This window comes from Mercenaria mercenaria, unplaced genomic scaffold, assembly GCF_021730395.1.
Source record: "Mercenaria mercenaria strain notata unplaced genomic scaffold, MADL_Memer_1 contig_2982, whole genome shotgun sequence".
In the NCBI taxonomy this organism is placed as follows: Eukaryota; Metazoa; Mollusca; class Bivalvia; order Venerida; family Veneridae; genus Mercenaria; species Mercenaria mercenaria.
Window position 1 is genome coordinate 22,817 of NW_026461079.1, and position 13,383 is coordinate 36,199.

Consider the following 13,383-nt stretch of genomic DNA (forward strand, 5'->3'; position numbering starts at 1 on the left):
TAATGTTTTTCTCGCATAAAGATATAGAGGTATATAAAAGTGCAAATATATCCTACAGTACTTCTCTCCGATGTTCGGTAAAAAAAGAACTGCGTTCATAATTCATAATTGTATATATGAACAGTTTCTTCATAGTTTGAACAAAAATTTTACATATTTGTGTGCATAAATATTGTATTGTTGGATGTGTTTAAAATTGTACCTAACTAATAAATGTAAAGCTAGGCACAGTTTAAATGAGTATTACCAATAAAAACTTTATTTGCTGCCTCATATTGAGCTGGTATTTTAACATTAGCATTGTAAATTAGATATTAAAAGTGCATATCATACACTCTTCTTTTATCAATTTATCTGCACCTTAAGTAGACACGACGATATAAATCGATTGGACAAAATTGGCCATTCAAATTTTTCATTTTTGCGGCAGAGCATTAGTACCATATATGCAATATTTTCAAACTAGGAATTACGGGAAATTAAGGTAGTTAAAATGCTCAACATTTCAACTTAGTAACTCTAATATTCTACGAACTGTCACAGCATAAGTAAATGTATAGATCTTGGTATAGATTGTTTGCAAATGAGTAGACCTAGAGAGTCATATAACAAAGACAGGCAGTGTTCGCTCGTTCTTAAACAATATCTAAATCTTTGAGCCCATATGTAAAAATGTATATTGAAAGACATTTCCTTAATGAACGAGTAGCTTAAAGTCCTTGCTAGCATTTTTGTCCTAGACCGGATACCTTGGTAGCTCTAAATTCTGAGGAGAGGTCATAGTAGGTAACCAGGTAGTTTTGGATTATTTCACTATTTTGACCATATCTAGAACGTTTTCGACTAAGTTCGAGTATCCACCACCGGAAAATATACCTCTTCATGATTTTGTTTTATAGCATGGACATATATTGATGTATTTTAGTAAATGTTCAAATGTCTCAATGCTAGGTACCATACATGTGTGTGTAAGTTGATGTATCCACTTACCATTTTTACTGTTTAAGTGCTAATAAAGGAGAAGTAGCTAATTGACAGTTTTTGTCTTGAGCAGATGGACATACATTCAAATATTTGTATAAGGAAGCAATATACCAAATCGAAAACTTGAGTTAGTACCTCGAAACATTAACTTACGTAAATAGACAGTTTAACGAATGAAGTCAAAAATGCAAATTGGTGAAAACAAAACATGCCCCTGCCCTAATGCTATTCCATACATTTGAATTATTTCATTTTTTTCTCTCAATTGTCATCTGGTTAAAAGTTGATATAGTGATGTTCATTTATAGGCATGTCCCTGTCATTCTAATTTCAATTTTTATTTCAGTTGAACAGCTCCAGGTTACTGGGATTTCATTTTCAAATATTCAGACAACTCAGTTTACTGTATTCTGGACACCACCAGCTGGTAAAGACAGTTATATAAGTGGATATATGGTTGAATGGAGACCGACCAATAACAATGTAGGTGGGGATTCAAGAAATGTATCATCAGCATCGCCACAAACACTTACAGGCTTAACACCTGGAAGAACATATGAAGTAAAAGTTATTTCAAAGAACACAGCAACTCAGCCAGGTTCAACAAGATCAACATCTTCCAAGAAAAATCAAGCAACAGGTATAGGGTCATCAATGTTATGTAGACATGAAATAATGGTTTATGAAAGATTTTTACTTTTACTTCAAAGCATGCATTTAAAATGCCTCAAATGTAAGCATTGTCTAGTGTACAAATTCGGGAATTGTTTTTCTACTGTTTTTTTTCACAATGCATAAAGATACCATCACAGTGATAAAAATGCCTCCCACAGTAAGTTTGGTTACTGGTTAGGTTCTGACTGTCACAATGTTTGTCAACAAAACGTATCTGACACTGCCAGGCGGATTTACATCAGACTTCACAAGAGTGATCAATGATATCTTTCAAACTATACAGAAGTCACTGGTTTCAAACCTAGCTATTCATTTCATCAGCATTTCTCCAGTTTACTTATTTTGAGTGGAGTTATGGCTGTTTGTATTTTAAAGTGTTTACAATACATACTGTATGCCTTTGGGATAAATTTTACTAAACCTCACAAGAGATTTGTTGTTTTGTTGAAATGTAATGGTTCATTGATTTTAGTTGGAGTTATGGCTCTTCATTTGTGTAATTCTACAATGTGTGCATGTTAAGTGATAGGAGTTTATTTGATAAAATCAATTTCTTGTATTGTGATATTTGACCGTGTCTCTTTTATATATCTATATATTCGAAGAATAGGTAGATTTATTGCAATTATCCAGCGTCAGCCTTCCGATTTGTCAAAATTTAGCTCAGATTAGCACAGTATGCTCGAGGTTAGCAGGTAATCACTCTGTACCCATCATCCGTCATCCTGCTTTGTCATCAATTCAACTGCTAATACTCTAGTGGTCACAATTCTGGCCCAATCATTATGACATTTGGACATATTGTTATCTGCAACAAAATCTCTACCAAGTTACTTAATGGGTCAAATGGAGTCAAAAAATAAGTAAGTAGGTGAATTGATAGAAAAACCTTCTTAATTCTATTGAGGTCACATTTTCTAACTAACTGCCCTAAAACGTTATCTAAATATCTGTTTCTATCAAATCTAGGTCAGTGTCTTATTTCATGATATTTTATTTCTTATTGCGATGACTCTCATCGAACCTTACAGAAGTGATTGATTGATATCTGTGCCAAATTTGGGCAAATTGTTGGCATATTAGGGTTCAGCGATTTTCAGTAAAGTTATGGCCCTTGATTACTCTGATTACACCTTGTCCCGGCGTCTGCTCCGATACCACCAGGAGAAAATTCACCAAATTTACTAAAAGTCATCATTGCCAAACATAGTTATGCATATCACGGGCATGTTTTAGCAGAGTTATGGCATATAATTTTTAATATTTCATGATATTTTACTAATAGCCAAAACTTCGCTTATATAAGAGGAAAGATTTGCACTAAACCTTAGAGGTGTGATCAGAGCTAAGTCCTATAATGCACATTATTGTAACAGTCTTTGTTCGGTTCGGTTATTTTCAGAGGAGTTATGACCCTTTATGTTTCAAATTTTATGATATGTTGGCGCCATCTCTTACAACCTTTGGCATATTTCCAAATGAGGCAGTTATCATTGCCAAGCCTAGTTCATATTATTATGCAGTTCAGTGATCTTCCGCAGAGTTATGGCACTTGCTTTGTCATACTTAGCAGTGTTCAGACTTCTTGCTTTATACAATAAGACTAAATTTCACCACACCTCACATGCGATCAATGAGAAGCATAGCCGCTCATATTATCGACACGTTCTATTCAAATATTATTCAGCAGAGTCATGAGCCTTGACTTATCAGATTGTTTGATTTTTGCTTCTTCTGTATCATTGATTTAAATTCAACCAAACTTCACAGGACTGAGCAGTCCCAATTTCTGTTGTGTTTATTGTTGGAATGTTATGGCTCAATTATTTTGACTGTGGTTATGGCCTTCAATCTGCTACATTTTACAAAATCTGCCTGGTCATGGAATATTTAACAGTTTTACCAGGCTCGTATTTGTGATTTGTGAAAGGTTCATAATGTGAGGAAGAAACATTATAATTATATTGATTATATTTCTATTATGTGTCTATTAATACAAGGAAAACCTTTCTTAACACACATAACCTCTTTGCAAAGGACGGGTTTTCTATTTAGCCAAGGTACTAAATAAATTAACTTTACCCTCAAATCATACCCCTATGTACACAACGTTACCACAATATTTAATGTAAATATTGTAATTACAAACTTAAAATAATAACTAAGAATAATTAAATCAAATATAATTGTTTGATATGTTATAAGCGACTTGGGTGTCGACAATTTTCACAAGATATGTATATAATCAATTTATAATCATATAATAATAAACGTTACGCATCAATATATTTTCATACATCAATATAACTAGATATATATTATTATATAGTATGTTATATTACTATTATAACATATTTCAGTTGTACTAAAATTATGACAAGACGGAACACGTACACATTATGAAAACATATAAAAAATCGTCTGACATGTTGACGACCGACTGTCCAAGCGCTGAGTGAACTGACCATGTGAGAATACACGTGCTCATCACAGCGCGAAATTAACGCCTCACCGTGGTCCGCTATGAACGATAAGAGGGGAAATAGTTTTCTTCTAATTCACTGCGTTTAACCGGAGAAAATATATATCTCTCTCAAATCATACCCCTACGGATACAATGTGACCACAATATTTCATGAAAATATTGTAATTACGTACACAAACGTAAAATAATAACTAAGAATAATTAAATCAGTTATGATTGTTTAATGTGTTATAAGCGATTTGATTGTCGACTGAGTCTAAAGAACGGGAATGAATAACAATCTAAGTGTACGTGTTCCGTTTACGTGTTCCAAATAAACAAGTAATATGTAAGTTATATAACAATAATCCCGAAAACTGGGAAATATATAAACATTATTCCACACTGTTCTGAATAGACATAATTAGCCTTTCACAGAAAAACATTTTTATATAACAATATATAAATCTATAGGCCCAAACACTGGGAAACAAATAAACATTCTTCCACACTGTCCTTGACATAGCCATCTTTGGCATTTTCACTGGTCCAACGACCGTGTCTCTTAAACATCCTGTCTTTAACACCTTTATTGGCAGCAGAAGCACCGCCAGACCTTAGAGAATTTAAACAGTATTTACTAATATCTGCTTCATGGGCGAAAGAGCTTTAATGAAAAGTCCCTTAAAGTAGAATAAGAAATTGGTTTATTCACTTCTCTGCATTTATATCCCGATTTAGTAGCACTTAAACTGCAAAATATGTAGGTAGCAGAATCAATGGAAATATTAGTCCAGCTTAAATTTTTCTCTTTTTTAACAACTGGACACAAGACAGTCGCAGTTCTAAAAATAATTACCCAAGCACCGTCTCTATACTGATCAGTCTTACCTGATTCGATAAACATTTCCGTGTGTGTATTATGAAAATCTAAAGCACTTCTTTTTATTTTTAACAATTCTGAACTACTCAAAAATCCAGCGAATGATAATTAAAATGCACAAATAGTTCTCCGAGACATTTCAGTACTACCTGAATATAAGTTGTTATAAACAGAATGTAAAATATCAACAGTAACAGGTTCTTTCTTTATTACTGGTTTTGCTAAAATACTATTTGCAGACTGTAAAACGTTATATACTAAAGAAGATTCAGTAGGCGAAGATAATCTATTAATTTCGTGAAACCATTTGATACTATAAAAGGATTTCTCGATTGGTTTTGAAGAAGAAGTAATTTGTATCAATGATGAGAGATAAATCGCGACCGGCAATGCCCTGGCGGGCAAATGTCTCCACTACCCAAGCCATTCAAAGAAGCCCAGTTTGTCCACCTACAAAAGGCACTATGATAGTTTGTACGTGTACTTTCAGCCCTAGACTGTTGAAGGATCTGTGGAGAAGTAGGGTCACCTTGCCAACCAGAACACCCAGAAGCTCATCTATTTCGTCTTTATGGCACTGCAGAAATAGACGTGCTAACGAAAAATTACTTTAAACGATCAACTAAAATACTGATACAATTTTATAATTAATATAGTTTGCTGGAAAACCAAAATTTAATAACATACAAACGTGTGTACTTAGTCAATTAATTGTGACTTACTGATAGATTTATCTGAAATATTGACTTTGCACATAATTTTCTATTATCATCAATTTTAAAAAGCTACTATCATGAATATAAAAACTGAAGACAGACATATCATCGCTGCAAAATAACACTACTTTTATAAGGGCTATCATTGCTGTGAAACAAGAAATAATATAAAAACTGTAATCGTTGCTACGAAGTCAGAATCAGTTCTTTTAAAGATATTATGATTGGTTTATCCAGAAATTGTAACATATTGCTATTATAATGACTACTAAGACAAAACAGTCTTAAAAAGCTATTTTATGACTGCGAAGCGAGAACAACTTTCTAAAGCTATTACTATGACTGACGAAGCTATGTACAATTAATTTAGCTATTATCGTGGCTGCGAAACCAAAACAATTTTCTAAAGCTATATTCATGGCTTACAAAACTAGGTACAAATCCTAGAGCTATTATCATGGCTGCCAAGCCAGAAATATTTTTCTAAAACTATTATCATAGCTGGGAAGCCAGAAACATTTTTCTAAAGCTATTTTCGTGGCTGTAAAGCCAGCAACATTCTCAAAAACTACTATCATGGCTGCAAAGCCAGATACAATAATCTAAAGCTAATATCATGGCTGCAAAGCCAGAAATAGTAAAATTTTTATGATGCATGCAAAGTCTGGCAATAATCATGGCGGTAAAGCCAGGAGTAAGTAATATAATACTATTATCATGGTTACGAAGTCAGAATATCTGTAAATCCTTAACGGGATGAATAAATATAAGGGAAATAAAATAAACAATTAATCCCTCAAAAAGAAAAACTTTGTAATCCTCCTTGTCAAAATGCTAGTCGAATAGCAAGCATATTGACATGCAAATCCTGATTTACGAAATTCCTCTACTATTCTTGCAACATGTATAAAATTCCTTTCTTGTAGGCAAATAAATCCAGTCATGTACATAATGTGTTTTTGGACAAAATATTGGCCAGAAAGTAGCAGAGGTCCAATGTGGAATGATAAGAATTCATTGAACTTTGTCTGCGCTATTTTCTGAAGAAGCCTAGAAACCAGTGATACAGGTGGAACAAGAAGTTCGAACTTCCCGGACCAGTTCTCTGTAAACGCATCTATACCACTTCAATTTGAATTCCAAAAACCTTGAATAAAAAACTGCCAATTTAGCGTTATGATTTGAATCGAACCAGTCCACAGCCAGCGAACCAAATTTATTCTATACCAAATGAAAAATTGACAATGAAATGTCCCAGTCATCAAAATCGCAAAATTTCGAAATATAGTCTACTATTTCGTTTAAAAGCCTTGGAATTCATTCTATTTGCTACACAATTGCCATAGCAATACAGTCAAACCTTTGTTAAAGACCACCCCTAAACAGAGACCACCTGGCTGTAATGACTAAATGTTTTGTTTCCCATTTTAACATTTACATTTAAATCTGTGAATAAAGACCACCTCCCAATAAAGACCACATTTCGGCTCTCCTAATGGTGGTCTTAATAGACAGATTTGACTGTATACTGTAAAATATGAACCATGGATCCTTTACATACAATCTTGCCTGGTTAATAGTAAACTACTTGCGTCATGAAAAGCGTAGGATATGACGTAGATATTTCAGAATTCTAAATAAAAACTGTAAAAAGATCCTTTGGAAGCAAAAAATGCAAACAAAAAGAATAATAGCAAACTCGCTTTCATTGAGTCTGTTCATGAGAGGTAATGAAACGTGTAACACCTTTCACGCTCCCTAGCACCGGTTTAAGCACACATGTTGAATGGACTCCATGATTCTAAAGGACCAGAAAATGCAACAACACTGAATCCAAGTACGGTGAGACTTTTTACAGCCGCCACACGGCACTTAAAGATTGCTGTTGTGATAGTTAATAAAATCTGTAAAAAGATCCTTTGGAAGCAAAGAATGCAAACAAGAAGAATAATTGCTGACTCGGTTTGACTGAGTCTGTTCATGAGAGGTAATGAAACGTGCAACATCTCAGTCTAAAGACTGCCATTAATTCTCTCCATGTAGAAGATTGTAAAGCTTCATCTGGCAACCAAAGGCCATGTGCTATGATGTTAGCTGTGCTAACCTCATAACCGGGCAAAAGCATGTGAACTAGCGTCAGAATACAAATTTTAGTGCACGATGTATAGTCAAACAGTCTTTTAGAATTTAAATAAAGTAAACTACTTTTCCTGAATTCCAACTGGTGTTTATTTTCTGAAGACAGTTTTACATAAACATCCCAGTTCGGTGCTGTTAATATGTCAAGACCTGGTCATGATTTGCGAAATATAACCGATCATAATTAACATGGAAATAAGTTGACCTACAAAACTGGCTAACATACGGACAGGAACCCTACTGTGTTTGGTCGTACTGTGAATCAACATTTCTAAAGTATTGAAACACTTTGTTATTCTGACATTAGATATGGAAATAATACCAGACTCGGAATGCATTTTTCTACTTTAGGTACAAATCCTGAAAGAATGAGCTCCTGTTTAATCGAGGAACGGGATGCTGAAGCATTGTCATAGCTAGAATTACACCCGAAACCGTCATCTAAAAAACAACAAAATTCTTATCCCCTCTGCCCTCCGTTTAGAAATCAAAGGCCTTGTAACCTTACTTAAAATATATGGACTTGACGAAAGACCGAAATGTAGAACTAAAATTTTGATATATCTCCATTATTATAAGAAAATCCCAAATATTTCGTATACCATGGGAACACTTCTATGAAATGTTAAGCATTGTATACCAAATTTAAACATCCAAAATTGTCTCACTAAAGATGACAATGCTACTTTAATATGCCTAAATGATTGTTTCCATAGATGTTTGTTTACGATATGAGGTCAAGGATTAATTTCTTCTTTCCGTTATTAGTCCCTTACTGGTTGAAAACCAGTTTCGGGGACTATAAGGATGCGCTTTTTCGTCAGTCCGTCATTCCGTCATTTTGTCATTCCCTCATTCCGTCCGTCCTTCCGTCCGTCCGCAATTTCGTGTCCGGTCTGTAACTTTGTCATCCATGAAGGGATTTTAATATTACTTGGCACAAACGTTCCCTGTGAATAGACAACGTGTAATGCGCAAAATTCGGACCCCTAGCTTAAAGGTAAAGGTCACAATTGGAGGTCAAATATCAACAGGTCTTTTTTCCTCTCCGGTCCATAATTCTGTCATCCATGAAGGGATTTTAAACTTCCTATATGCACTTCATAACAAGATGATGTGTCTTGCACAATTTTCAGATCAATAGCTCAAAGGTCAAGGTCACAATTGGAGGTTAAAAGTCAATCATTTTTCCTGTACGGTCCAGAACTCTGTCATCCATCAAGGGATTTTGATATTACTTTAAGTTAACAAAAATGTTTCTCATGATGAGACGACACCAAAAACTCTAGCTTAAAGGTCAATGTCACATTTGGAGATCAAAGGTCATTGGGACATTTTTCCTGTCCGGTGTATAACTTTGTCATGCGAAACATGATTTGAATATTACTTGGCACAAATGTTCACCACTATGAGACGGAGTTTCTTGCGCAAAATTCTGGCCCCTAGGTCGAAGGTCAAGGTCACACATAGAGGTCAAGGGTCTGATATAAGAATTACTTTGTCTGGAACATTTCTTCTTCATGCATGGAGGGATTTATACGTAACTTAGCATAAATGTTCACTATCACAAGACGGATTGTTGTGCGCAAGAACCAGGTCCCTAGGTCTAAGGTCAAGGTCACACTTAGAGGTCCAATGCCAAATTTAAGAATGAGTTCGTCCGTAGCATTTCTTCTTCATACATGGAGAGATTTTGATATAACTTGGCACAAATGTATACCACCATGAGGCATCCTTGATTTTAGAATTTTGTCTCTTTGTTTTACTATAAATAGCTTATATTGTACCTTATTTATTACAGGCCGTAGGGAAAAATCGAGACCAGTTTTCTGTGGTACAACATGCATGTTACATCGAACTATTAGGTGTATTTTGACCTATATCTACCTGGTGGACTTATATAGAGTTTTTTTTAGCTATAAATAACTTATATGATACCTTTTTGATAACTATAACAACTATAGGTTTTTATATATACAAATTAATACAAGTGTTTTGTTATCACATATTGTATATATAGTACAATATTGTTTATACATTATGGACAGATATCAGTTCGTTATGTTATACTTCAGTAGAAAAAATAAGGTGCCTTCTAGTATGGGACGTTGTATTGCTTGGCAATACTTCATTCACTTGTTTCTTACTGACACTGTAAGCGGATGAACTATATAAGGAAAAACAATCGCACAATTCACCAGTAAATCGGTGATAGCTTCACTTACGAAAGAGGCACTCAATAAAAAGGAATTTTATAGCCTTTTGAAATGGTGTTGTGCACAAAACTATTAGCACCTATGGATTGCCTGTATTTTCTTTTAAACGACCCCTATCTAAAATATCTTTTTGACCAGATTCATACTCATAAAAGTTAGAGGTGAAATTTGAAATACAATAGTCTGCATTAGAGATCTTATCTTAGAATTTGGATAAAAATACTCATCTTCTAAACAATCTGGTTCTGTAGGACCACTATTTCTTGACAGCAAGTTGACCTGGTCTGACGTCATCGGAATCTATTGCGTAAGGGCAGGAACGCCGGAAGCGATCGAACGATCCACATGCAAAGCATGAACCATATGCGACTTGTCTAGAGAAGAAGTTGTTGCAGCCTCGAAAAGACCTGCCGCCCCTTCTGGTGGGAAATGCGAGCATGTTGTCTAGTTGATCACGAAAAGAAGAAGGGTTGCTGAATAAAGCACCAGAAGTTGTCGTTGAAGAAGGCATCTTGCGAGCCGATTGAAGACGTTTCACGGACTTTGATTTACGTTTCTTAATAGCCTGATTTTTGGCCTTACGAAGTAATATTTCATCTTCTGAATCGCTGGCGAGCGGATAGGCTGTATAACAGTTCACAATCTACCAACCGTCTTTGGACGTGTCGGTGATGCGAATTAACTTTTGACGTTGTTTGACCTTCTCCAGGGCCTCGGTAATAACTTCACGGCAGTATTGAATTTTCCTATTGTCAATTGCCCAGATAGCCTGGTTCAAACAATCCAATAATTCACAATTGAACACGTACTGTACCTGACGTTTCCGCTGAATGTCAATGTCTGAGTTCAATTTCTTCAATTCTTTGCCAACTGAAGCACTGCTACCTCGAACCTCTTCTCTCAGAGATTCAACGTCCTGTCTCTGTTGGTCTATCTGGCAAGAAATTTCAAACAATTGTTTCTGAATGCCGGAATCTTGTAATGGCTGAGAACGATTATCGTTTGACATATTGACGATCGACTATCCAAGCGTTGAGTGAACTGACCACGCTATGTGAGAATACACGTGCTCATCAGAGCGCGAAATTAACGCCTCATCGTGGTACGCAAGGAAGGATAAGAGGGGAAATAAATATCTTTTAATTCTCTAAGTTTAACCGCAGAAAATTATATTTCCAAAACAACAGCCTCCGTATAACAAATACTCTGTTTCCCCGAGGTTATTCAGAGAGTATGCACTTTATTCGAAATCGGGGTGTCCGACTATTCTCTAAACAATCGAAATATTTCTAAAATGTAAAATCTGTAATAAAGTTAGATAAATTAATAATGTTTATACTAACATGATGTTATAATTACATAAGGGCTTTTTAAATTTTCTAAAGTGCATCTACGTAACAGAAATAGCGGTCCGTATTGGAATTCTGTACAGATACTCTTTAAAACCAAAAGTTTGAGATAATTCAAATAAAGGATTTTCATTATATTTTGTCGTTTTCTTATCTTTTTCTGTAAATGTTTATAATGTCATATGCATCGGAACATCAGTTTTCATGTCTCAATCATTAACCTGCGAAATAAATCATTTTAATCTTAACGTTGAATCTTACCGTTGAATGAAATCATTGAATAGTTGTAATAGACTCTTTTGAATAAATATTTCTTTAAATAAGTTAAAATGATATTGTCTTAATCACGGGACATACGGAAATCAATTGAATTACGCATCTTTAATGGGGCTAGGGTTTAGAATAATGTAATTCAGCGCAACAGTAATGGGGTGTCGATTTTGTCGCTTTCTCATATATTGAATATAAACTAAACATTAAAATCTGAGTTCTACTTTGAAAAAAAATCACCCAATGTAACAAAGTTTTAAAGGCGATTTTAATTTAATTATAATAAGAAAAGTAAAATTGTAGAGTTTATCTTAAAAAGAGGAGATACACTTTGTACATGAAAAAATAGCGTAATGTAAATTTATATGAAAATGAATCCGGTGACCCCATAATTTTATTCCTTCACTCGACAGAAAATAAAGGTTTCAGTATAATGTCAGTTTTTTGTCAAATTCTGTCGTTTGGGTTCACCATTATAAGAGTGTCATGTGCAAGAACCAGGTCCCTAGGTCTAAGGTCAAGGCCACACTTAGAGGTCAAAAGTCAGATACAAGAATGACATTGTCTGGAGCTTGTCTTCTTCATGCATAAAGGGATTTTGATGTAACGTGGCACATTTGTTCAACACCATGAGGCAACCTTGTTTTTAGAATTACTTCCCCTTTGTTTTTACTATAAAAGTTTATATTGTAATGTTTTTATTACTGGCCGTGGGGAAACATCTAGACCTCTTTTCTGTAGTACAACATGTATGTTACATCTAAAGTTTAGGTGTATTTGGACCTATTTCTACCTGGTAAGGAGATTTGTGTTGACTTATATTATATAGATCTTTTTATAACTGGTTTTAATGCAATTTATACAGATGCTAGTGTAAATCAGTTCTGACACCGCCAAATAATATAATAAATGTTACTTTCTCAGACAGCTGGCGGGCTCGACATTTTGCCCGTAGGCATGCAGAATGTATTTCTAGTTTAATATCTTTCTTACACTCCCGCGACGTCAAACATGTGATAAACGTGTTTACGTCATGTTGTAAGCAACGTACTTTATTGCGTTGCAATGGTCAAATTCAAACGGAACAAACAAAAGGATGTTTTCGCACTTCCTTCGAAAATTCAGAGAGAATATGCTTGTTCATAATAATGGTCACTTTGGGATTGCTTTATTCTGTCGTTTGATTTATTATTTAATGCATTGGCGCCACCAATACGTTTGTAGTATCGAGTTTTATAACAATTTAGCGCTACCATGCACGGACGTAAAAGGTGCGAACACGCGGGTCATGTTTGCTCCGTCATGGTAACGTCAAACGGGTGTATATCGCTCTAAAAGATTATGATATAAATTTGAAATATCTTCAAGTTTATGTTAGTACAAAGTATATAAGACTATTAGCAAACCTTAAATTTGACAAAGTACCATTCCCCCTTAAAATAAATAATTTCACATATATCTTCCATGCGTGACCCTCTAAATTTTTTTCAAGCAATATGTGAAATTCAGATAAGCGATCTAAGGCCATCATGGTCCTCTTGTTGTATGAAAGCTGGTATCTCAGTATCCACATGTAGGCTTTCACACAGCCAGACATGAGTTATGACCCTTGACTTAGTAAGAAAATATGCATTAAGAACTTGAATGCTTTTGACTGATATATCTAAAAGAGTATTTGACCTAGTGT

The 13,383-nt window shown here is 34.7% G+C and overlaps 1 protein-coding gene across 1 annotated transcript in view; it reads left to right on the forward strand.

Annotated features, from left to right (window-relative positions):
• The window catches only part of LOC128552638 (uncharacterized), a gene marked incomplete at its 5' end in the record, with an annotated part of 46,424 nt that overhangs the window by 5,240 nt on the left and 27,801 nt on the right, over positions 1–13,383 (forward strand). The window contains one exon of the mRNA XM_053533680.1: positions 1,331–1,624. Coding sequence (XP_053389655.1) covers positions 1,331–1,624 — 294 coding nt within the window. The remainder of the gene's footprint in view (positions 1–1,330; positions 1,625–13,383) is intronic.